At 44.4% G+C, this 27,063-nt stretch overlaps 1 protein-coding gene across 2 annotated transcripts in view; it reads left to right on the top strand.

Moving 5' to 3' along the window:
* The window catches only part of Sh3rf1 (SH3 domain containing ring finger 1), a 163,910-nt gene that overhangs the window by 96,948 nt on the left and 39,899 nt on the right, over positions 1–27,063 (top strand). For both annotated transcript variants that reach the window (XM_076553288.1, XM_076553289.1), the window contains exons 3-5: positions 7,268–7,543; positions 8,526–8,621; positions 25,434–25,742. In XM_076553288.1, coding sequence (XP_076409403.1) covers positions 7,268–7,543; positions 8,526–8,621; positions 25,434–25,742 — 681 coding nt within the window. The remainder of the gene's footprint in view (positions 1–7,267; positions 7,544–8,525; positions 8,622–25,433; positions 25,743–27,063) is intronic.

Genomic DNA, 27,063 nt, shown 5'->3' with positions numbered 1-27,063 from the left:
TAGACAAAAATGCCAGCAAAAGAGATGTGTAATTATCAACTGCAGGTTGTAGGCGGAGTTTTTTGTTGGGACCTCTGGTCAGCTCTATCCTGCCAGCCAGCTCACAAATAACCACACAGAGACTTAATATTAATTATAAATGCTCAGACAATAGCTTAGGCTTGTTACTAGCTAGCTCTTACAACTTAACCCATATTTTTAATCTGTGTTTTACCACGTGGCTTGGTTTCTTATCTCAGTACGGCATGTACATCTCCTGCTTCCCCTGCGTCTGGCTGGTGGCTCATGAGACTCTGCTCTTCTTCTTCTCAACATCCTCGTAATCTGGCTTTCCCTGTCCAATCTCTCCTGCCCCACTATAGGCCAGTCGGCTCTTTATTGACCAATGAGAGACATACATATTTATAGTGTACAGAGATTGTTCCACAGCTGCAGGACAGTGAAACAAACCTGGCTGGCTGAACCCCGGGGCTGGGGGCAGCCAACGTGGGCCTGCTGCTCAACAGTAACTTCTGCTGGTGCAGGCATGGCATCTGTGAGCCCGGAGCCTGGAGGTGATGACAGCCAGGACTCTGCTTGTTGAGGGTAGGAAATACGAGGTGGAACGGTCAACCCAAACTGGGGGCCGTAAAACCGATGATTTAGAACATTAATTTGATTTAAGAGGTCACTGGGAACCATCTCTAGATTGTAAAGACGTCGTTGATGTCGAGAAGACCATGTTTCAGGAATTATTCTTGCTACCGTGGTTTCATTTTGCTGGCTTTTTTTTCCCTACCTTTCCATTTTAGTCCCCCCCCCATGCTTTTTTTTTTTTTTTTTTTTTAAATATAAGTTTTTGCCAAAGTGTTCTGTTATCCACCTCTTCCCTCCACAGCACTGCTTTCAGACTGGGTGCCTCAGTGCCCCCTTAGGCTGGCCTGGGTCAGTCAGCCTACATTCTTGAGTTGGAATCACATTGGAACCAGATCTGGAGTAGGGGAGAAAGGCTGGCTAGATAAAGAGGCTTGCTTCAGGAGAAAGCTGAAGAAAACAGCCGTGTTAGGGAAGGGGATGCGAGGGTGATAGAACGGACAGAATGGGGGTGTGTGTGTAGGGTTGGGGTGTGACTCAGTGGTAGAGGGCCTACCTCACACAGACCAGGCCCTGTCTTGTGTCCCGGGCACCCTAAAATAAAAATAAAAAAATAAATGTAAGTGGGGGAAATTTTTTTTCGCCTTAGGTGCTGATTATTTACAGAGCAGTGGTAGGTTTTAAGTTACGATTAGTGTGTTTAGAGCTTTAGCGGTGCAATCCATCACTGCATAGTGCTTACACAGAAGTTTTTATTGACAAATTTGGGGTGAGTGAGCTTGCAGAGGCTGAAGGAAATGGGAAAAATCCTGTAGCGCAATGCGCTCTACAAGTAAAAGTTCAAGTGAACAACCAATAACACATCGATTTAGAGGAGATTTGAGATTCCCCATACTTTCCCCACATTACTTTAGAAATATAGCTCGTAGTAATCATTGGGGCACTGTTTTGAAACTGAAATATTTCGAGTCAGAGTCGGGTCGTATATGAGTAGTGATTTGACCTAGGTACCCTGAGGACAAAGCTTTATACTTAATAACCATTAAATATATTATATTGGGTCGGCAAAATGGCTCAGTGGGTCAAGGAGCTTGCCGTGCAAGGCCGGGGACCTGGGTTCAGTGCCCAGGACCCACGTGATGAAAGGTGAGAACCAACTCCACAAAATTATCCCCTGACCGCCACACGCTTGTCGTGGTGCATGTGTCCACCCATACTCGCCCATGGTGCGCTGGTGCACACATACCCAAATAAATGGCATCATTTTAAACGATTATTTCTTTTTAATCTGCTGTGATGCCTGCTTCGCTGTGTGTAGTGCCGGCTCTTGTTCCTTTGTTCTTTCTGAAAAGTTTTAGGGAGCTGAGCTAGAGTCAGGCCGAGTCAAGTGCCAATTTGGATGTAACTGAATTCCCGCTTTATAGCTGTCCCCGCTGTCAGAGTGTCTTTTAGACTTCCTCCTCAGGAGGTCGTTGAATCTGTTTTAATTTATGAAGCAGTAAGAAATGCATGAAGGCATCTGAGTTTAGAGAGGCTGCCTTGCCTGTATATCTGGGCATTGGCATTTTGAGTCCATGAAATAAATTGGCAGTGAGTGTTTTATTTACCTGGTGGACTCTCAGCCGGCTCATCAAGTAGCGTTTCCCCAGATATATTGGAATGCGCGCGATGGTGAAGAAATGGCGGTGGAAAGCACTTAATCACAAATATTTGTGTGTGGATCGTGTGAGGGTTTTAATGTCATCCGTAGCGACTCGAATGTGTAATTCAGAAGCAAACATTAATTGCAAAGTAAAGTGGGTCCACTGTCCTGCTCTTTTTTCATGAGCAAAATAATTCAGTGTTTGCTGAAATTGCTGCTGATAAGGAATGGTTCTAATACTTCACCCGTCTCTGCTGCCAAGCTTTTTGATAAAGCTGGCAGTGTGAGTGACAGCCACACACCCCAGGTTAGACTGCAGTGCGGTTTCTCTCTGGCTTTCTCTCCTTTTAAGCCTCCCTTTCATGTGTAGCCAAGTGAAAGTCTCCAAGTGAAATCTAAGCCCCGCGGTTCCTCGGGGGCCTTGGCCTGATGTGGGGATCCAGAAGACAAGCAGCTGAAGACGCAGAGGGCAGAGGCCGGGGTGATGACATGACTCGCAGACCTTTCGGAGGAGATGAATGGGAAGGCCTCGCCTCCCCGGGCTCGGGATGTCTTTTACCCACAAGACGAGTCCTAGGGTTTTTCAAACCAATTGTTTTGCCTTTTTCCCTCAGATGTTGCAGGAAAATGTGTTCTTTTATTGCTCTTCCAAGTCGTTACCCCATTTATCCTTAATCATCTGCAGTCTGTGTGGGAATAAGTTTTCTAAAGATCACTGAACTTTGCTCGGTTTGAAATCAGGAGAGAATTCATTTTATTTAATGTGGGAAACCTTCCTTTGAGAAACTTGACACAAACTGGCTTTTTAGTGTCTTGGAATTTAATTGAAAAAAGAACACCATAGAAAAACACTGCCAGATGCACAAATGTCTGCTCGTGGGTTCAGTCGCCATAAGCTTTATGACTCTTTCTCTGTGGTTATTGATCACCGAAATAACCGTGGCAGTCAACCTTTAGCAAGTCAGTGTGAATTAATGAAGTTTTGGTTGCATGGGGCCCAGTAACCCCAGGCTAGCCATAATGCATAGCGCCATCATCGTAATAGGTTTTCCCGTCGCTACTTGTTCTATTAAGGATGCTTGATGATTTTAGGAGCACTTAATAGATTCGCTTTGTGGAAAAGTTAATAAGTCCATTAGGCCACTGGGGTGTGGAAATGATCTGTAAAGAAATAAATTCCCTCCATTTCCACATCAGCATATCACAAAAGCTTTACAGATCTCTTCCAGGAGCCATTGAAAATGGTCTCTAAGAGCACGCCACATCTGAATCTTGGTGTGTGGATTTGTCTGGCATGGATCTGGGGTAGAGCCGGCCAAACAGAGCTAATTGAGGTGTGTGCGGTGGAGATTGAGAGCACGGGCCATAATGGTGAATAGAGTTATTTGTCACTGTTTGTAATAGGATTTCCAATTAATTCACGCAGGCTTCCAGTGCCTTGCATTAGCCCTGTCAAGATGAACTACAGCCACATCTAAAATGCCATCCCCTATTAAACGGTGCATGTCAGCGAATTTGTGATTGCCTCTGTGTAACCAGAAGATGAATGGATTCGTCTCAGAAAACAAATGTGGGCTTCAGAAGTGCACATTTCAAAATTCTTGAGCACTTCCTGGGAGGAACATTCTTTGCATCATTGTACAGTGGGATATATATATATATATATATATATATATATATATATATATATATAATTGCTGTGTGAATCCATCCAAAAGGAAAAGGGTTCAGCTGCATGAAAACAAATGCATTGTCAAGTGCCCCATTTCACTGGTGACCAGGCTTTTCACACTGATCAATGATGATGATGATGATGATGATGATGATGAGTCACGGATGTAGCATTTAGTTCCTTCTAGTCTCTTTTATGGAATTAAAATGCATAAACTCACCAAATCCTTCCCACAGTTTCAGATGACAAAGTCAGGGAACGGGGAAGCCGACCCGCCCAAGGTCACACAGCCAATAAGCAGCTGACGTGATGGAGTCTGTTCCCATCCCCCATGGCCTTTCACAGTCTCATCAGAGGCAAGAGTTTGCTCAGTCCCTTGCCACGCCCTTTCTATCCCGCTTCCCAGCAACACTTGCTGCTGCGCTGTTTTACATTTATGTCCTCAAACTTGGCTTCAGGGAATTTGGCTAAGCTAAGATAACCAGACTTTGGAAGTACGTAATATAGCAAAGAGTGGAGTGAGGACCGGCAAAAATTTGAATTCTACCTTCCACAAAATTGGGTGTTAAATAGATGACAATCGGAGGTCATAACATTGTGAAGAGCCAGAGTCCCCAATGAGCGTGTGGGAGGAGCCAGAGGGCAAAGCAGCAGATGTCTTTTACAAGGTCATCCTATCAAGGTCAAGCAACAAGATGTGTGCCATTAAAGCTAGGTCTTAAGGCAGGATTCAAAAAGACACATAAAGCCATCAGTATTTCTGGAAGGCTCAACTCATGTCTTCCAGGGATGCTGACACTCAGCGCCATTTTACTTAGCATCATATGGACCAAGCCAAGCCAAGACGACTGCCGACTGGCATCTTAAGAGAAAGAATTACTGCTTGCCTTCATTCAAGCAGGAGTATTTAGCAAAGAAGTTTGGCTAGACTGATGAGAAAACAAGCTAATTGTTGGAAACTATTATAAAGTTTCGTTCCCGTCAAGAGTATTAAAAGTTGATCTTTTTTGTGTATGTGAGGGGAGTGTGGCGAACATGAGCACGTGTACCGCTTTACTTTCTCGGAAAAAATGAGACTTAAAAAGAAGATAACCATTGTACGGCTGTTTTGCATGTAGCTGTCTGTCTACCTTCTGTCCCATTTTCTCTTTTACTGCTAGCCTCGTCTGCCTGGACCACAGGACCCCCTGTGCTTCACACCTTTGACTATTGCTCGAAGGGAGCCATTGAGTCAAGACTGTTAACAGTGTTGTTCGAGACCCACTGTAAACTTGACACTACTGGCCTCTCTTGAACCTTCTGTCGCTAATGCTCTCCCCAGGCCTGTGTCTCTGCTGGTGTTCCTTGATAGTACTATTCCCTCTGGGTGGAAAGCTTCCCATTTTCCTCTTTACCCCCCTACCCCAACTTTGCTTAGCCAACCCCTTAGGTTTCCACAAAGACTTAGGGAAATATTTCATTTCTTTCCATCTGCTAAGAATTCTCTCTTCCCATTAGCAGTGGACATTTCCATCATTGACTTTACACCATCGGATTATCATTATTACTTCACCTGCCTTGTCCCTCAAGGGAGAACTATGCATTATTCCTTTTAAAGTCTTTAGCACTGCATATTGCCTGGTTAAAAAAAAAAAAGTAAAAGCTTGATGAGTGTGTTTTGCATGGATAGATACGTAGATGAAGATATGAGGAGCAGAAGGCTGTAATCCAATTCTGTGAATTATTAGAGATATATTTGACTCAAGACGTTTATCCTCTGTATCAGTGATCGGAAGCAGTGCTCGGGGAGGCCAGAAATCTTAAAGTGCTGACTAATGTTCACGAATGGGTACCAAGAGCCGTTGGGAAGTGTCATACTGAATTCATTGGATGATTAAGTTGTCTTGGAACTGCACACATTTTTTTAACTTGCCTTTTAAAACCAGTCTGCAATGTTTAGAATCTCGTCTCTTTGCTTCTCGGCCTCACGGTGCTATTTAGCCAGGAAGAGCATGCTGAATATCTTAAACTGTAAAAGAGCATGTCTGAAAAAAATGTGTGGATTATAAAGCCTGAGAGGGCAGTGCTTTGGATTCCTTTCTGTTGCTGTGACAAACATTTTGGCCAAAAGCAACAAGTAACGCATTTATTTGGCCTACCCCCTGGGTGATAGTCAAAGAGAATTTGAAAGAGAAACCATGGAGGAAAATTGATGGCTGACTTCCTCACAGGATCCTCTAGCCAGCTTTCTTATACAGCTCAGAACGACATGTTCATGAAATGGTGCTACCTGAAGTGGGCTGGGCCCTCTTGTATTAATTAGCAATCAAGAAGAATCCCACACAGACCAACCCTTAACAATCAGGACAGCCCCACACAGACCAACCCTTAACAATCACGTCAGCTACACACAAACCACCCCTTAGCAGTCAAGACAGCCCCACACAGCCCAACCCTTAACAATCAAGACAGCCCCACACAGACCAACCTGTAGCAATCAAGATAGCCTCACACAGACTAACCCTTAACAATCCAGACAATCCCTCACAGACGAACCTTTAGCAGTCAAGACAGTCACCAATGACACCCACAGACCAACCTCATAAGTGCTCAACAGAGACTTTTTCAGGTGACTTTTGGCTGTACCAAGTAGTCCTGACTAGTATGCTCAGGCTCCAGGGTAGTCTTAACTGCTGTATTCCATACTTGAGCATAAAAAGTCTTAATAAATGCATACTGAGTTTATAAAAGATTAAGCCCTGGTGCTCACATTTAAAAGCCACATCAGGAAAATGTTTGTCCCAATCTAATCTGCTTAAGAGAAGTTAGGAAGTTGATAAATTAGGCTTTGGTTTAAATTTTTCTTCTCCAGCCTTATCACCTATCTTGATGAATAAATCATTCATATAAAAAGTGTTTGGTTTTTATGAATTTTTTTTTTTTTTTTTTTTTGGTTTTTTCGAGACAGGGTTTCTCCGCGTAGCTTTGCGCCTTTCCTGGAGCTCACTTGGTAGCCCAGGCTGGCCTCGAACTCACAGAGATCCGCCTGCCTCTGCCTCCCAAGTGCTGGGATTAAAGGCGTGCGCCACCACCGCCCGGCTGGTTTTTATGAATTTTTGAATTTCATTCCAGGAAACAGACTTAGGCAATAATCCCAGGCAAACAAAACCAAAGCTTCACTCTATTACCTAGAGGCTGTACAGTGGATAATACAGAGATACCATGCTCTTTGTATCTGTATTAAAGTCAGTGTAATTAGGTTTTTATGGAAGATTTTCTTATAAGGGCCAAGTTGGTGGATTTGATCTTGAATTGAAGACAACAACAACGGAATCATATTTTCAGAGACGTTATCTGACTGCTCTTTCATTGAAATCTCCCCCCACCCCCCTTTCTTTCAGGGTATACCTCAGTTACCATGTGCCAAAGCATTATATAACTACGAAGGAAAAGAGCCTGGAGACCTGAAGTTCAGCAAAGGCGACATCATCATTTTGCGCAGACAAGTGGATGAAAACTGGTACCACGGGGAGGTCAACGGGGTCCACGGCTTTTTCCCCACCAACTTTGTGCAGATCCTGAAACCTTTACCTCAGCCCCCGCCCCAGTGCAAAGCACTTTATGACTTCGAAGTGAAAGACAAGGAAGCTGACAAGGACTGCCTCCCCTTCGCAAAGGTAAGGCGCCCACGAGCTTGCGTTCGGCTTGCCTCCTCGCTCCTGCACACCTGGACCATGGCTGCTGTTTCACCCTGCAAAAAGGGGGAAATAGTTTGTGTGCCCTCTGTCGGTGAGCTTCTAAAGATACCAGGAAGCCGTCCTCGGGCCACTAGGAAAGTAATTGTGTGTCTCGTAGACTTCTATGACGGGCCACTTGGGCTGACGATCATTTTCCTGTTTAGAGTGGGTTTATTTCTGAACCACTTTGAAGCGGGGAGGCGTGTGCGATCCAGGGACACTGAAGTCCAGTTCCAAAGACCAAATCAAACATCATTGCTTCTTACTTTCCATGTAAATTTCTGGGCTTAAAAGCACACAGGAATCTGTTTACTGAATTGATAAGATGGTTTGGAATTTTAAGCGGCAAACGGCGTTTCTGTGACGCGAAGCCGCAGAAGGTGTATTCTGGTGGGCATTTGCTGTGTTATCAAAGACAGGGAGAACTATCTGAGAACAATTTAAACAGATGTCCAAGATGCTAGGGGGATGGCCTTGGAGATGCCATTCACTGCTCTAAAAACAAGCAGCTAGTCTCTTGATAGAAGGGTTGTAGTTTCACAGATGGCTAAGAGGACGTGAGGGCTCAGTGAGATGTCTCAGCTGGTGAAGGCACTCGCCGATAAAGTGACCTGGGTTTGCTCACCAGGACTCACGTGGTAGGAAAAGGCCACCTCAGCCGAGTTGTCCTCTGACGCCCACGTGCACACTGTGGCTTGTCCCCCACCGCCACTACAGTGAGTGAAATAACGCAATTTGAAAGACATCAGGTGGACTGGCAGTCCTGTTTAGTTTAGGAAAACATTATTGTATTTTGTGTACTAAAGCTGTGTTACAGCATTTGTATTCATCTCCTATTAAAACTTCAGTCCCTTTATTGAGGATGCTAACTGGGCGATAAATTTAACGTGACCGAGAGACTCAGGATCTGTTGTTTCTTCAGGATGACGTACTGACTGTGATCCGCCGAGTGGACGAAAACTGGGCTGAGGGAATGCTGGCAGATAAAATAGGAATATTTCCAATTTCGTATGTTGAGGTAAGTTAATTTGTACCCTCTTGCATCATATTCAGCTTAGTTAGTAAATCTTGGCTATGCAAAGGAGGCGTTAAGAGCTCCTCCTCGTGGCACAGGGCACCGGCAGTGGCTTTGAAAGGCTCTGTGGTTGGATTAGAAGGACTTCCTCCCCCGTGGCCTTGATGACTGAAGATTGTAAAATGTGATTCATTGTCTCACTTCTGCAAGCATCCCTGCGACTCGGTCCGTCACCTATGCCCATCTGATTCCTGCCTTGAGTGAGGATCAGAAACTTTGTAAAGCCCCACGAAACGTGAGAAGTTAATATATTCATTTTATTTGTTTACTCATTTCTTATATTTTTATTATATTTATTTATTTGGGGTGTGTGTGTGTGTGTGTGCACACACACACGCACGTAAGCAATAAGTCAGAAGACACCACTGGGGATCTATTCCTTTGCACCTTGTGGGTCCAAGGGATGGAACTCTGGGGGTGAACTCAAGGGCAAGCACCTTTTATCCACCCTTGTTTACTTTACTTTCATAATCTGCCACATCCTCAGAACTAGAATAGTGATTCCCAGGGTCATTCTTTGATACTGAATGAATGACTCCTTCTCCGCCATACCTCAGTAATGTCTTGTCTCCTTTGTCATTACTTAATATTGTTCAGAAAGCTTTTGACCAAATCTGACCTAAGTGATATCTTTTTGCATACTCATATCATTCTAAACAAAATCAAATTTAAGATTGAACGGGGGCGGGGTGGTGGATGGGGGACGGGAGAGATAGTTCAGCCGGTAAAGTACTTGCCACGTACACATAAGGACCTGAGTTTGATCCCTAACACCTACTTAAAGAAGATGAGCTCAACAATGCACACCTGCAATCCCAGCTATCGTGGAACAATGGGGTTTGCTGGTGGCCAGCCTGGGCTCAGTAAGAGTTTCTGCCTCCATAAGGCAGAGCAGAAATGGAAGAAGATGGCTAATGTCAGTCTCTGGCCTCCATATGTACACACAACCATGGGCACCCCTATATAGACACACACACACACACACACACACACACACTCTGAACTGGAAAGTTAGAGTTCAGAGCAGACACTCATGACATCGTATGCCCCGAACTGTCAGCTGGTAATACACATTTCTTGCTAAAAACAAAATTGAAGGCGTTTTTTGAAGAACGAACCCACCAAAGCCCAAACCACCCCTCCCGGTCACCGAGGGAGGTCAAGGGAGACTTCTGGAAAGAAGCTGCTATCTTGTGGATGTGTAAATAGATGTTAACTAGGAGAGATGAGAAGAGCGTTTACTGTAAGCAGGAGGAACACCCAGGTGGAGAGGCCTGCGCACACAGAAGCCAAAAGGCAAGAGAGATCTCAGACCGTGTGGGGAATTAAAGGCAGTTCTGCTGTTTAAAACATCAAAGTGTCTATCCTGAGCATGTAAAAACAAAGCAAAACCTCAAATCACTTATCCCGCCATCTTTTTATCTGAGACATTTGTTTTGTCAGGATTTGAAGGCTCAAATGGCAAACTGTGTCACTGTAGCCGGCGCTCGGTGTCTCCCGTAGACGGTGAGATTGCCGGAGTTTCACAAAGCATAGACGTGTGTGCTGTGTCTCCACGTAACCCAGGCTAGGCAGAGCTCTCGAGTGCCGTCCACACATTTAGATGTTCCTCTTTATTGAGACGTTTCCTCCTGCATTAGAAGAAGACAGCAGAAAAAAAAAATACCCTTAGCAAGCAACCCTTTCTGTAGCGTATTTGTGTCCATCCTGACTGTGGGTTGTGGAAAACTACTGGCCTCTCCAGGTATTTGAATAGTTACGCTAAAGTGCGTGAGCAAGCACAGCTTTTAGTAAAGAGCCTGTCCTTACTTGTCAGGTGTTATCACTGTTTGTGCCGATGCTTGGTCTGGCGTGCCTGAAAGGTATTGCTACGTGTTGTTTTTGTTGTTGTTGTTGACATAGGGCAGGTGTAGAATTGTTTCACGGGCATGAAAAGATCCACCCACAGAAAGGCCAGAGTCACTCACAGTTATTAGAGTCATAGGATTATTTACTCGGACTTGAGTTGGAAAAGGTTATCTTCTACGCAGGGAGAAAGTGTTTTCACCCCCCCCATGCCTGCCCCCCCCACCCCCCCAGCCCCCCAACCCCCCAACCCCCCAACCCCACACCACCCCCCCACCCCCGCCCCCAGCCATGAACGTTTTCCTTATTTGAACCAGAACTTTTCTAGTGAAGACATGAACCTAATCATCTGTCTGCCGGAGCCTGTGAACAGGCTTTGATGTCAAGCTGTCACACTGGAACTCCCTGTCGGGGAGCAGAGCGTCTAGGGCTGAGTGACACCTGGTTCAGCCTTTGGGGGGGGGGGGCCTAAGTGGAGGCAGATTTCAATCACAGCCAGCCCAAACCCAGATCTCTCAGCTGCGGACAGTGTCTCAGGACAGTGTCAGATGAGGAAAAAAACCAAAGTGTACAGAGCACAAAATAAATAAATAAATAAATAAATAAATAAATAAAGAGGCTTTTTCCTAAATAATGCTTTTTCTTGCTCTGTTCACCTTTCCTGTTTGGCCGGCTTGAGAACACAGAGCATGCCCACTATAAACACAGCTGTATTACAAAAGTTCACTTGTAGATTTCTTTCTTTCTTTCTTTCTTTCTTTTTTTTTTTTTTTTTTAAGGATGGGATGGGGGTGGGAACAGGACCTCTCTATGTAGCCCAGGCTGTCCTGGAAGTCACTGTGGAATTCAGGCTGACTTTGAACTCACCATCTACCTTCTTCAGCCTCCTAAGTGCTCGGTTTATAGGTGTGTACCACCATGTTTAGTATTTTTTTCTTGTATCTCATGAACTGACATATCGCCCTTAGTCTGCCAGAGTTATAGCAACGGTCAAATACATGGCCATTGTCACCATGCACAATGACAGGATACTCTTAGAACTGAATTTCGCATCTTCTCAGAACCATGTCTTTCCTTGCATGGTCCTGCAAGCAAACCCACTCCAAATCCTATCAAAGACTGACTAGAGGGCTGAGGATGAAATTCAACAGATAGATGAGTGCATGTCTAACATGCCTGAGTTTGAGCCCAGCCAGCGCTGCGTATAACCACTTACAACAGTATACGCATGTCATCTCAGCACCGGGGAGAGGTGGCGGGATGACCCGAAATCCAAGTCTGAGTCCAGGTTAGAATATGTGAGACCCTGCCATTTCCTTGGAGTTCCTATCTAACTCTTATGATAAGAATTCTTGCCAGGTGGTGGTGGTCCACACATTTAATCCCAGCATTTGGGAGACAGAGGCAGGCAGATCTCTGTGAGTTCAAAGTCAGCCTGGTGTACAGAGAGATTTCCAGGACAAGCCCCTAAGACACAGAGAAACCCTGTCTGGAAAACCTAAAAGAAAAAACAACAACATTCTTTTGCTTAAATCTGATTCACTCTTGCCTCCCAAGACAGTCTCTTATCAGGTCCCTGGGGCCACACCTTCTCGGTTGTACATTGTGTTCTGTATAGATAGTCTCTTCTTTGACTTGAGCAACGGGGAAAGCATCTAGGGATAAGAGATTTTTTTATGGGAGCCCAGGGAATTCTTGAAGACACCACCCCAGGATACGTATCAAGGACTGATTTACAGTCAGAAGGAAGACATTAGTACCCTATTTCTCTTTCTTCAGATATGCCAATTGCCTGCAAAATAGATGGGAAGATTTTAGCAACCCCATTAATTCCACGCTGACTCACTTGGTTTTAGCAGTCATTGGACAAGGATGGCAGGATTCTCGGCAGGCAGAAAGTTTGGTTGAAGATGATTGCTACACATATGGACTTTGGGGCGTTTCTCAGTCATTAGCGTAGACGGATATTGAACTCCACGTTTTTATTGAGTTTCTCCTTTGATTTTGATTCCCAGTCATTTGTTTGCAGTCTCTCTCACTCAACCCAAGTTTTTAAACAAATAAGAAGCTGTTCAGCTCCTTGGCTTTTGGTTGTAGGTAGTTTGAAGATGCATGTTCCTTCTGTGTGGATGACGTAGAGCGGGGTAGGAGTGACTTAGGAGACAGGTGTTCTTACATTTCCATTCCTGACAGAAGGAAGGCTGTAGCCCACTCTTTAGGCACCTTCCAGATGTCAATCTTGGGGTAGACTTTCCCTCAGGACCTTACCTAAAAACATTCCCTCCCCTCTGCTTGCCTTTTCTCAACAAATACGGTGTGGTAGAGGGGGAGACTGGAAATCTGGAGCCAGGTGGCCAGCATGGGGGTGGCGGCCCAACCAGTAATTCTCTGTGACTGTGGGCCTTGTCTTCCCATTGTTAAAACTGTAGACCCTTAAGAGCGGAGCCTGGCCCTTCGCGGTACCTGTGATCACCATTCTCAGTACTGCTTCCTCACTGCCCCTTCTGCCTGTGATCTTTCTGTCAGAGTTTCTGTTGTAATGATTAACCACTCTTCCCCAGACCCCCGGCCCCCATCACAATGGGAGTCCCCCAGGCAGTCCTTGAACTGTATATCATCGCTTATTGTGGTTCCCAGGGTTCTCATCAAGTGTGGCTCACAGCAGCCTCTCAGGAAATACCGCTTGAATGAATAGACCGACAGTCTGAGAAATCGGAGAGCAAACCTCTCGAAGCCCCAACCAAGCTAGTTTGTAGATTTTTGTCCACTTTGAATTTTCTCGGCCTGTAGTCTTTTGCTGTCTGGCATATATTTTGTTACTGGTTCATCTTGTCATTACATTAGGAAGTTACATGCCTAGGAGCCATGGGGTAGGTGTGTGTGACCCTGGTGAGGTCATTTGTTTGTTTTTCTAGCCCAGCTGGCCTCAAACTTGTGTGATTCCCCGCTGCCTCAGTCCTAGGTTCACAGATAGGTGCCACCACATACAGCCCTCCTGGGTGAGATATTTTCCTGCTTTTTGTTTTTGTTTTGTGTAACTAGGCCGAAGTTAGGTTGGGTAGGTGTTTTGGCATATGCTTCTAGTCTAGACAGGAGGGTCAAGGGTTTCAGGCCAGGCTGGGCTCCTAGCAAGACCCTGCCTCAAAGAGATAAAATGAAAACAACAGCATCACGTCCCCGAAAATAATAAATAAAATAAAAATGTAGGCTGAGTATTTAACTCCTTTAGAATCTTCCCAGGCTAAAATAGTAATAATCATATGCTAGATTCAATCTGGAACTTTTATTGTTAATAAAGAAAAAAAATTCCTGGTAGAGGGCATGGTTGGGGAATTGTTAGTCGGAGGTTGGGAAACTTCAGTTGAAAGGGATGAAGTCTTCTGGCTGTGGCTACATGGTGCTATCAGCTTTAGTAGTGAGAAGTCGGATATGCTGACGTAGCACAGATGCTTAGCAGGGACTCCCAGCTCCTCCCTTGGTTCTGCAAAGTCTGGGCTGTTGTTCTTGTGTCTATGGTAAGAAGTGGAGGTTTGAGTGCAGGGTTTGATGTTGCCAACGCGATCTCAATAGAGCTAAGAATGGCATTGTTGACTTTATTATCGTTTACTTTGTTAAAGCCTAGGGAGAGAGAGAGAGAGAGCGAGAGCGAGAGCGAGAGAGAGAGAGAGAGAGAGAGAGAGAGAGAGAGAGAGAGAATAAAAATAGCAGAAGGGCACAATAATAGCCTTTAATCTGATGATCAAAGAGTTGATTGAAGTGTATAAAAAGATTTTCTATCGTTCATATTTTTGATGTTTTTCCCTTTAAAATGAAAAAAGCATAATCAATGTTTATGAAAGAAATTTAGGGAAATTGTTAGAAAGTTAGAAGGAGAATTACTGTATTGATTAGTGTCCAAGTTTCTATTGCAATTCTGAAGTCAACTTATTTTTATAAGTAAAATTTAGAGATCCATGTGAGAAACCCATAAGGGAAAATTACTATGTCCTCAACACCATCCTTTCTTCTTAATTCTGACTGACTGGGTACCTTGGGTGTGCTTCTGGGAGCTTGTTTCCCCATAGGCATGGTGGGCCACATCCCATGGTGTAGGTGAGGTCCCAGCCTCACACAGGTAGTTGTTGCTTTTTATTTCTGGTGCAACAATGAAAGGAAAATGAGCTTTGATTTCTGTAGCAGAGTTGAGAGCATTGTCCTGTAAGCTCCACTGGCAGTTCTGTAGTCGATACAGCCAAAAGGGGACTTGCTTAGGTTTGGTGAGGAGGTGATACAGGGAAGTTCATGCACCATCTGTCATTCAGAAGCCGCCTTCTAATTTAATGTTCCCATCAGGAGAGCATTCAGGGAGTGGGGAGTCCAGAGATCAGTTAATGTTGATTGTGTTCTCACTGCATGAATGGATGGTTTGCAATACCCTGGGCAGTTTTATAGGACATACAAGTGCAGATCTCCTGGCAAGCTTTAATCAGAGCCTTGGATGATGACCAAATGTTACTATCTAATATTATCTAATATCGACCGTGATTCCCCAAGGATCCCAGATTCTTCATCCTGGGCATTCCCCTGCCAGGGACAAGGACGTGAGCCAAGTGTGGCTGCTTGTTTTGGGGTCACACTTTAGAAGAGCTGGCTTGAGAACCTCGGATGTTTCTTTGCCAGTGTCCCTATAGAAAAATCACCCTTTCTTCAAGATCCAAGTAGATTCAGACAGTTCTTAGGAAGCCTTTCTTTCCGATTCTTCCATTCAGCAAGATACAGCCTATGAAACCCAATCCAAACATGTGCCACTTCCATAATACTAACTTCGCACCGTCCCTACAGGCCCGGCATGGGTTGTGGCTCTGGGAATGAATGGGTGGGGATGATTCACTTTTTTCCTGGTTCCTTTGAGAATGCAGTCCCATACAGAATATTGTTTAAACATTTTACTCCTATATTATTATTATAATCTAGAAAACATGGAGAGGAAATGAAGAAGCTTCAGTGCATCATGTAGAAAACTAAAAAAAAATCCCTCCTTTTTCCCCTCATGTTTTAATGATATTACATTGTTTTGTCTCTCTCCATGGGTTTTAACTACATAATAGGTAGACTATAACTTATCTATTTTTACCGCTTTTAGACAAATGTCTTGTTTAGAGTAGTTGCCGAGTGACTGGTCTCTTGTCTCACTTGCTTCTGAAGACATGTGATAACTAGCCTTCCTAATGGTACACAAAACCACCATTACTGTCCAGCTTTGCTGAAGTGTACAGAGATTTTTTTTTACTTTTCATAAAAATTCGAAGCCATTCTAAGTTCTAGCATGTAAAAGGTTCGTTTTCAGAATGATTAATTACTCATCTTCAAAATCTGAGGTTGCCTTTGTTAGAGCAGAATTACAAATTTGTCAAAGCCATAATATTCCGATAGGTGTTAGCTTCACTTTTAAAATAGATTTGTTATATTGTCATATACATCCTAAATGTTGCTGGCAACTAAAGGTTTACTAATCAAAAGTGGATTCGACTTGATCTCATATGGAGAAGGCCTAACGGGATTCTTCCTGCTTTTCTTGGCAGCATAGGTGTGTTGTGCAGAGATGGCTTGAACAGAACCATTCTGACAATACAATCATTGGGAGAAAAAAATCTTGTCTGTAATGCAGTAGGGGGCTCCAGCAGAGTTTTTCCCCAGGTGTTGTAAAGCGGTGTGGCTTTTTATGATACAGCTCTCCCGTCGGTGCGCATCCTGGACACACGCACGCTGTGCGGAGCATCTCTGTGAGCTGGGAAGCCGTGGACAAATGTGCTGATTCTGTGCTCAGCACCATGGCTTCTCTTCTTCTGTAACCCTTCCTCGTCCACCCCTGCTCATCCCCGCGGCCCCACACTGTAGGACAGGGCGAGGGCCTGCTCACTGATTTATTAACTGAGTACACACTGCTGCGGAATTTCTGTCTGTGTGTCATGTCTCATTGACTAATTTTACTTAGAATTTAATGACAATTCCATGCCCTTTCCCTCTTGGGATATATGTATTTCCTCTGTTGTGTTCCTATGTCTGGTTATGAGGTTCTGGAAAATAAAAATGTATGGTTGGAATGTATCCTCCCTGTTAATAATAGGTGTTTCTGATTTACGATGTGTATATGTGTATAAAATAGAAACACATACAGACTGCAGGTATTGCCAGCTCCTGTAGGATATGGACATCAACTGATCTCAATCTTCAAGTTGTGGGCTGGTCTCTCTTCCCAGCTCTGTGATTAGCTATAGATGGGTTGCTCCGGGACTAGTCGGTACCAGCACCTCCTAGGTCCTAACTGGGGTTTGGGGTTGTGCTGGCATCTGTCTTGTGAGCTCTGCTGTGGTTTGACTGTGAGCTGTTTCTCCTGCTTATGACTTGCTGTCTTCCCCAGGGCTCTCGTCATCTAGGAATCTGATCACATCATGTGTCTTTTCTGCCGTGCATGCCACTTATTTTCTTTCCCTTGGTTCCCCCCTTAATATGAGAGCATGATCTGCTTTGGCTCTCGTGAAAAATCCGTTACATGATCACACTCACCTCCGCTTGTGGCTCGAACCCCCCGCCCCCCACCCTCCACTCCCAATACTCGCCTACATCACAGTCTTTGCTTGTTTGTCTCTGTAGTTAGTTCTTGGCTCCTCCGGGCCTGAAATCGACATCTTGGTTGTCACTAACTCCTTTTCTTAGCTCTTCTTCTGTCCCCTGGATAACATCTACCACTATTTTTAATCTCCTTTATGATCGTTGCCCTTTTCATTTCCAAGGTGTTGGTTGGCTAGCTGTCTTGGAACACCTAGCAAGGTCTTCCGTTAACCTGTGATCCGGAGTGCCTTGTAGTTTCCTTCCTATAGCCGCCATTTTCTTCTTCGCCCTCCATAAAGCATAGACCACCCCAGCATGACCCCAGATGGCTTCCATGCTCGACCTGCAAATGGTTTTGTTATAATTGCTTGGTCAGGCATAGACTCAGGAGATTTTCTTAAAGCTTATTCTCTAGCTTTCTTTTTCTGAACAGAAAGCCAGCTGACCATGCTAAGCAGTTGCTCTCTGAAAGGCTCATGCACTCTCCCTGGGTCACCAAACGTGTCCATCACTCACTGTTGCTCTGTCTGGCCTTTATGGACTCACCTGCCTGTGCTCGGCAGACATGTGAATGTGTGTCTTCTATCGTTAGTGTTCGGAACCTGTTCGTTTCTGAAGACCTCGTTTATCGTGAGTCAGAGAGGTGTGTGGCTCTCTCCCATCCAGTGCTGTGCTTGGCTTATAACAGTCACTCGACAGCAACAAATTCCAAAACTGACAGAATGGATTCAACTCTCCATTTGTTCTGAGTCTAGGTCACTCATGGCCCAGGGGCTCTGGACCCGACTCGGAGATCTGCCTCTTGCGTGTTCTGAGGGGGCATTTGTGTTTGGGGTGAGGAAAGGTGTACTTAGAAATAAAACTTTACAGTTCATTAAATCCAACTTCATGTTCCATAAGAGAAATGGGAGGCATGTACAGAAAAAGTGACTTGCCTGAGGCCACAGAGTAAGTGACTTGTAAGCTTGGACGCTGGGTCATTAGAATAATGCTCATTTGGACTGGATGTTACAGGTTGCAGAACATGCTAGCCCATAGTCTCCCCTGTGGGAGGCACTCAGGAGCGACACCACCTTTACTTTTGTACGGCTAAGAAGACTGGAGTCAGCATAGCAGGAGTGACTCAGGGTGGCTCAGCCAGTGAGCACAGAGAGCGGACCCGAGGCTAACCCAAGTTCAAGGCTCTTCCTGTGGCTTTCCTCTGGCAGTGCCTGCTTCCTTAGGTTTCCAATGACATGGATCTTTCCCCTCAAAATAAGAAAGCCGTGAAGGAAAGTTCTGGTTTATTTATTTATGTTTTCACGGCTGGGCCCAATAGAAGTGAAGGCCGTCATGATAAACTAGGAGTTACTCACTGACCTTCAGGCCCATTGAGGGGCGCCAGCCATTTTGCGAACCCCCCTTTCCATAGCATGACCGTTGCCTGTCCTCCTGCTGCTTACACAAGTCCTTCTTGTCCTTAGGGTTTCTCAGGGCTCAGGGAGCTTCAGAACTATGGGCTTTGCGAGGTCAAGGGTAGTTCAAGAGGTGTGTTGGGGGGGTAGCCTTTGGTGGATAGCTCTCTTTGGCATGGCCTCTTTCCCCTTAAGTGCTTTCAAGAGACTAGAGCTGGGCTACCAGCACCCACACATCATTGCTGAGCAAGCCGAGAGGTGGCCAGTGCCCACAGACATGGGATGTGAATACTTGATTGACCTCAGCCTCAGATACCATGTTAGGAGTGAAAGCAGGACCTCGCACGTGTATCTTGGTGTATTGTTTGTACTAGTTATATGCTGAAATGATGCTATTTTATCTATATTGGGCTAGATAAAATATATCATTAAAACTATATAATAGCTTTTTCTCTGTTTTCTTCTAAATGTAGCTATTTGGAAAATTAGCTCTTTTCCAATATTAGATTTATATTAGACTTACGTGGCCTAGTGTTGGCCCAGAGGCATACTTCACTTCTGATAATTCTAAGAGCCTTTTTTTTTTAATTCATCACAAACATTTGTAGAGGCTTAAATGGCGTCCTAGCCTCGGGAAGGCTCTCTTACTAATGTTATAAACCTCTAGGTCATTCCTCTCCTCTATGTAAGTCTTAGAAATGAAGGTTAAGCTGGCCTTTTCCATTTGGGCAAACACAAAACCTCGGGACCCAAATGGAGGGGCGCAAACTGGAAGACGGGGGTCTGAACTCCTGATGCGGTATTTCAGCAGTGTTTGCCAAGGGCAGTGATGCGAGCCTAGAGGTGTCATTGCTTTTAAGAAGCTGGAAGTGGGCTCGCGTCTCTGTCTTGGCTTCTCCAGAGTGTTGGACCTTTCCGGGGGAAGAGACGATGGACGTAGAACTATGCTGGGATGTTGCTGGAGGGCTTCTCTCCGGTTCCACCAAGCCCCGCAGTCCCACAATCCGCGTATAAAATAATCACTCAGACGCTTATATCACTTACAAACTGTATGGCCGTGACAGGCTTCTTGATCACTGTTCTTATATCTTAAATTAATCCATTTCCACAAATCTATACCTTGCCACGTGGCTGGTGGCTTACCGGTGTCTTTACATGCTGCTTGTCCTGGCGGTGGCTGCAGTGTCTCTCCTCCTTCTTCCTGTTTCCCCAATTCTCCTCTCTCCTTGTCCCACCTACTTCCTGCCTGGCAACCTACTTCCTGCCTGGTCACTGGCCATCAGTGTTTTATTTATATAGAGCGATATCCACAGCACTGGGATATTGAAGTGCTGCCTTGGTGAGCTGGTTCTCTAAAGGCTATTTTCGCAGCAGAGAGGGAAGGGTAGATTGTTATTTCAGCAGCAATAGGACAACCGCTGGGCTGTGTGAAATAAACCTGTTCCGGTCCCTGCCACATCCTTCCCACTAGCCCAAGAAACAGAGACGGAAGAAGAAGTTGGATTAGAACGCTAGGGGAAAAAAAAGCAGAGTTCTTTTAAAAGTTAACTCTGAGATCATTTTTCTTTGAGACAGTCTCATTATGCACAGTAGATGGTAGTATCATTTGGCCTAGAACTCTCTGGATAACCCAGCCAGCCTTGAATTTTCAAGCCTCCTTGAAACAAGTGCTGGGGTTATAAGCCTGCATTACCACACCCAGCTGTAATAAGAGCTTGAGAATATGACATTTAGTTGAATTGCTATAGTAGAAAATATTGCTATGTTTGGAGTATAAAATAAAATTTTATTTATAAAATAGTAATATGAACCAATATTTCAATTTAGACTTGTACACAAATGCATATAAAAATTCACATATATTAAATAAAGAGCACTTTGTTTATATAACAGAATATTTATAATACAAATTGTAAAAAGAAAAATCAAAAAACTAATAGAACTATAGATAAAGTATGTAAATAGGAAACATTACAAAAAGAAAAGATCTGTTCAATCTCATTGAGAGAAATACAAATTAAATAATATGAAACAGTTTCTTTCAACTAGCAGAGACTTGAACAATGATTTATAAGGTTAATATTTGGAAAACAGCATAAAGTGGCAAAGATTGAGACTTTGGGATTCAATGTGACTACTTTTTCAAACGTTTTAAAATGTACTCATTAATGTAACAATTTCAACTTTGGGAATTTACCCCCTGGATAGGCCGCTACAAGCATGTCAGCAATATAGTAAATGATGTCATTTCCCCTACACTGTAGAAAGCCATGCCCACTCCTGTGGGCGTGGGAAGACGCTCACGAGCTGTTAAGTAACAATGTGCTTTGCCTGGATCATCTGTGGTAAAGAAATCAGGAAAGTAGGTGCATCTGCGGCATCAGTACTTAATTCACAGAAGGTTGTGCTGTGAACCGCTAAAACATAAATGCATCCGGAAAATGGATTGGGAAAAGACAGGCGTAGGGAGCCGGCTAAGAACTTTGATGTTTTATCTCATAATATTCTGTACCATTTACTTCATTTTAAAAGGTAACGAATTACCTTTTTGTTCTTTTGAGATGGAGTCTCACTCTGTAATGCAGGCTGGCTTGGAAATCACTGTGTAGACTGGGCTGTCCTTGAACTTGTGACATTTCTCCTTCCAGACTGCCCATCCCCACCCCAGTGTCACAGTCACAGGTGGGAGCTACCGGGGCTGCCTGTTTAATTACTTTTATAATACACTTTATGAGTTTTATTTGCCTGTGGGAAGAAAAAAGTTCAGTAATATTCTACTCCAGTGGATTATAAATTACAGCAGTTTCCTCTCAAACTTACTTGTATAATATCCAAAAGCTGGAGACTTACTCTTGTGTAAGAGTTCTTATGAAATAGAGCCTATCAAAACTATTTTCCCTTTAGGGGAAAATGCTGCTTTGTCCCTTAAAAGGCCATATTCTCTTTAGCAAAGAAGTCAACCAGACACAAATACATTTTAATATTGCCTAGGATGTTTTGTGTTTTTAACATTATGTTATCAGTGTTTCCTCTCAGATTTATTTCAGGCTCTTCCTCAAAACATGGAAAAGAAGGCTGGGAATATAGCTCAGTGGCATAGAACTTACCTCGTATGTATAAAGCCCTGCATTTAATCCGCAGTACCACAGAAGTAAATAAATTAGTTAAATAATAGGAAAAATATAAAAGTGCATGAGAAACTTAAGAAAATCTCTTTAGACCCTTCCAGTTAGCTCTAGAATGCTGAACTCTATCTTGTGCCTCACCTGAGTCTTATCTGAGGCCTTTACCACATGCCGAAAAAAGATCTTTTTAGGCACGCGTTTATTTTGCATGTGATGAGTGCACTTTTACCTTTAAAGGTCACCATGAGATAAATGTCAGGGGAAGCCCACACCCACTGAGCTCAAGCAAAACATTCATAACTTTTTTCAAAATTCCATTAAAAGTTGTCAGGCCCTTGGCTCCCTGTGGTTACAAAGGCTAAGTTATACTCACAACAGAAGGCCTTTTAGATTTCCGCCCGAGTTACCTAACACGCCATGCTGTAACTTTTCATTTTATGATTTTTCTCTGGAATTTAGAAAAAAAGTAAGGAGCCGAGCTACTGATACCAACCTCTGCTGTTCCTGAAAAATCTAAAGTAGTTTTAAAGGATGACGGCATCTTGCTAGCAGACATTACTGTCACGTGTAAAAAATGAAATGCAGGGCAAATAAAGTAGGCTGTCTACAGGGCTGGAAGTGAAACAGGAGATCGAGCCATATCCCTCCAAAGGGAGAGAGCGAAAGAGACGTGAACGTTGTTGGCCTTCTTGTATTTACTCGCCGGCCGGTGAAGAGTTGTGATCAGTCACTGAACAATGGCTACCTCGGGCACAGAGTCGGCCAACAGCCGTGCCAAAACTAGAATTGTGGGCCTTTGCCAGCTCACTAGTTCCACCACACCCTGTGAGGTCTACGTGCATACTCATGCTTTGCAAACAACTGTGTTATTCTATGTGAGGCTTTGTGCCCACCAAACAATATGTCCATCCACCCCCCCCCCAACCCAGCAGCATTGTTCTCCATAGGCATAAATCCATTGGAAGGTAAGAGGGAGAAACGTTGCTGGACAAGTATAGAATTAAACACATAGTGGGGTCCTTTGCCACAGCTGGAAAGAAAGAGCATTTGATTCACCGAGTGACTTGGATAAACTGCCAAAGGCAGTTGAACAAAAGACGATAGACGGAAGAGATGACAGAAAGCATGCCCATTTTTTTCATGTCAGTTTATAAATTCCTTCAGGGGCCTGGAGAGATGGCTCAGCGGTTAAGAGCACGGGATGTTCTTCCCGAAGACCTGAGTTCAATTCCCAGGACCCACATGGCAGCTCACAACTGTCTGTAACTCCAGTCCCAGGGGATCCGACACCCTTATAAAGACATGCATATAGGCAAAACACCAATGCATGTAAATTAAAAATAAATAAATCATTTTAATAATTAAAAACAACTCCTTCAGACTGTTTCTCTCCATCTATAATCTCCAGCATCTAGCAATTCACTCAGCATACAGTGTTCTCAAGTTGTACTTACTTAATGGAGGGTGGATGTGGAAAAAGACATGAGGTACTCAGTCTTATTTTCATAACAAGCTAGCAAGATATTTATATCAGAGGACAGCATGTGGAAACCAGCAATGTTAACATGGTATTAATTATAACTGATGCTTGGCTAGGTGAAACCCTGACAAGATTCACAATATTTTAAAGCAGGTGGTCAGGTGAGATGTCTCAGCAGGTAGAGAGAGGTGTCTGCCACCAAGCTTGATGACCTGAGTTTGGTCACAGGACCCAACTCCTGTAAGTTGTTCTCTGACTTCCACAAATGTACCATGACACTTCTATAGCTACCCACATATACACACAAAATATATAAGTGTATTTAAAAGAACGGGTACAGCTAATGATTTGGCCCCAGAATTCGTTTAAGTGTGGGATCAGATAGATGCGGTTGTTTCCTTTATTAATAATTTTTTTTTGGCTCCCGTGAGAAAGAAAGCTCTAGTTTATCCCATTCCTTACTCAACCGAATCACACGCTGTTGTGCTCACTAGGCTCTTGTTGGGAGGATTTGTGGTATATGGATGGAGGTCATGGGCACAGAAGTACCCTCTGACTCCTTCTCTGGGACACGGCCTGGCTTTACCTTTCACGTGAGTCCTGAGCTTGGAGTGGGAAGAGAAGTAACTCTTCAGCCTGCTTGGCTGTGTAGGAAAGCTGACTCTGCCCCGGGGGCTCACTGCAGTTGACTGGAGCTCTTAGAGCTGTGCCTCCCGTCAGAATAACCAGCATCACAATCGCTTCTTTGGGGTGTTTGATTCTCTTGTGCCCCCACTCTGAAGAGGGGGCACTCCTAGATCAAAGTACGGTTGATAAATTGTGGATCTCCTGGCCACATGCCATTATAATGTCCCCTGGTACAACGTTCCTTTACCCTTAAACACATCTTAGTTATATCTTAACCACCCGCCTCTTCCTGACATCCATCTACTTGTTGGTAAGGTAAGATTGCCTATTCTGGAAACCGTATCTCATGCACGCTCTTTTTTTCAAAGGCTAAAAGAAGATGCTTATGTTAGAAAAAGGTTTGCCCTCCTAATTGTGTCGGGCAGACCATCTGACTTGAGTCCCCATGGAGCCACAGGAACAAATGACCAGTCGATTTACAGTCATCTGTGGACGCTCTAGGCTACCAGGCTGCAGTTAACCCTGCTTTTCGGCTGTAGGAAGCAGGTTCTATTTCCTCTTGAAATATTGACCCAAAGGATTTCTTCTTTCCTAATAGGGAAGTCTCATCAATAGGGTGAGAAGACATGGTTTGAACAATTGAGGTGGATAGAAAGAAAAGAAAAGAAAAAAAAAAAAAAAAAACATTAGATGATGTTACTTTGTGTAAAGCCAGAACTGCGGTGCTGAGTGTCATGTTGGGGAAACCTCCATTGTTCCTAACAGTATCTTTCAGAAGTATGTGGTTCCTTTTAAGTTCCCTATATTGCATTCTCAGTATTTTTGTGCATTTTGGAGTTTCTCATCAGAGGAGTTTCTAATATATGCAGCCTTTTATCATCGAGGCCTTTCCGGAAATGTTTTGTTTCACCTCAGGGAAAACAGCCTCATGTTCCCTTCTTTCCTGCTGATCTTATCGGTCTAGCTCACGGGCTTTGTCCCTGTGTGCTCTGACTTTACCCTGAGACTTCAGATAGACCGAGTTAGAGCGCCAGCCGGACTGGAATTTCAGCTCTTACCTTGCATGATTTTGTGCACTATTTTGAGCGCATGTGATGATAACCGGCAAACGGTCTGAGGAAGGGAAAAAAAAAACTGGCAAGAATTTCAACCTGCTTTTGTGAGATTTCCCCCCAAAATATACAGAGAGAAACAAGGGGAGTTGACTTGTTTGGGGGCACACCACCTGGGCATTGCATGGTTTTAGTCTTTATTTCCTTGTTTGCTGGTACCAAGCCGGTCTGTTGTTATTTCAATGTTCAGCTCTGATCCCGTCATCATTGGGGAGCAGCGTTCAGGCAGATAAATACTTGGATACTCTTTCCATTGCCCTTCCTCAATTTCATCAGTGAGCTGAACTCTTTTATCACTGGCAAATGCCCAAATTAAACATCCCCCAAATTCTTAGAAACGTGTCTTTATCTTTTCAGTCTTACGTTGGAACTATTTATTTTTAAGTTCATAACTACCTGTGGCATTAGAGACAGTGAGGTCCCCTTATGAAGACGTTTCGCATAGAAGAAACGTAGCTTGCATTTGCAAGCGTTAACATGGTGGCTTTGAATTCTAGATTAAAACACTTGGGGAAAAGAATTCTCACTGAACCCCCGAGCGGGGTCTGACCTTGTGTGTGCTCTGCTGGTACCTTCTGCAGTTTAACTCCGCTGCCAAGCAGCTGATCGAGTGGGATAAGCCTCCGGTGCCGGGAGTCGACCCCGCAGAATGCCCGTCGGCGACAGCAGCACAGAACAGCAGCTCTGCCCCAAAGCACCCGGACACCAAGAAGAACACCAGGAAGCGACACTCCTTCACCTCCCTCACCATGGCCAACAAGTCTTCCCAGGCGTCCCAGAACCGCCACTCCATGGAGATCAGCCCTCCTGTGCTCATCAGTTCCAGCAACCCCACAGCCGCGGCTCGCATCAGCGAACTGTCCGGGCTCTCCTGCAGCGCCCCGTCTCAGGTAACCGGGGCCAGGGTCCGCGGGGCAGGGTCAGCTTCCCTCGCTGCCTTCTGCAAGCTTAGTGACTCTTCTCGCTGCTGGGATAAAACACCTGACAGGAGCGACTTGAGGGAGAAAACGGTCATTGTGGCTTACAGTTCCAGAGAGATGTAGTCCACCCTGATGGGAAGACAGGACAGGAGACGGATGACTCACCTTGCATCCATGCCTAGGAAGCTTAGCGCACACAGGAGGTGGGGTCCAGCTGCTAAGCCTCAAGGCCCACTCCCAGTGATCCATTCCCTCTAGCTCCGGTCTCCTAAAGATCTTACAACTTTCCCAAATAGCACCTCCGACTGGCGACTGGGTCTTCAAACCCAGGTGCCTATGGGTGATATTCCACAGTCAAAGCATAGCAGTACTGTAAATAGAAGAATGGAGAAGGGAAAGCTAGCTTGAGCGGATTATTCCCCAACGAAGGACTCAGAGGCAGTATTCGAACCCACAAAGTGTGTAAAAATAGTGCTATCCATTTCACAGGCATTCATTCAGTTTTGCAACACCACCCAATACTATCCTGGGAGGTCTCTGGTCACGATCACAGTAGTTTGGTGCTCCCATCTCCAGCTTCTCACACCTTGGTACTTAGGCCTCCCATCCAAACAGTAGAGCAAGAAGACAAACGAGAGAAACATTCGACTTAGAAACTGACCATTGCAGTTTTGAAAATCTCCCTAATTCATCAAGACTCAGGACTGTCTTAAAACATGGCTACGTGTTATGTGCGTGTTAAAAACTGAAATGTCGATTGCAAGCATTCACTCACTCGTTTGGCAATTGATTGTTGAATGTTTTATTATTAGACTCTTGGGCACAGTGTGTAATGAGATACATGGGATGCAGGCGTTCCGTATGGAGGCCTCCTTCTGGTCTACCGTGGCTTTAAGTACGGTCCTTTCCCTATGGGAAATGATAACTATGCCATTATCGACTTAGAGAACAGCTGAATTTCTCCCAACCTGCAGGTCAGAGAGCAATTTCCAAAGAGGCCAGACACAGCAGGCAGAACTTCTGTGTGGGCTTATGTATCATTTTATTTATTCCATGCAGATTTTTCCCCACATTGTAGCTTTGGGTTGCTTTTCCTTAAAATATAAAAATGAAATTCCCACTAAAGAAAAAAAGCAAAGTAAAAAAACAAACAAAAAACATAATCCTAATCCTGAAGTCGTCATTTAGTTTAATAAGTTTTTTTGTTTTTTGGTGGTTTTGTTTGTTTGTTTGTTTTTCAAGACAGGGTTTCTCTGTGTAGCTTTGTGCCTTTCCTGGATCTCGCTCTGTA

This window comes from Peromyscus maniculatus, chromosome 17 (assembly GCF_049852395.1).
Source record: "Peromyscus maniculatus bairdii isolate BWxNUB_F1_BW_parent chromosome 17, HU_Pman_BW_mat_3.1, whole genome shotgun sequence".
Taxonomy (NCBI): Eukaryota; Metazoa; Chordata; class Mammalia; order Rodentia; family Cricetidae; genus Peromyscus; species Peromyscus maniculatus.
The sequence above is the reverse complement of the archived record's forward strand: the minus strand, read 5'-3'. Positions and strand labels throughout refer to the sequence as shown.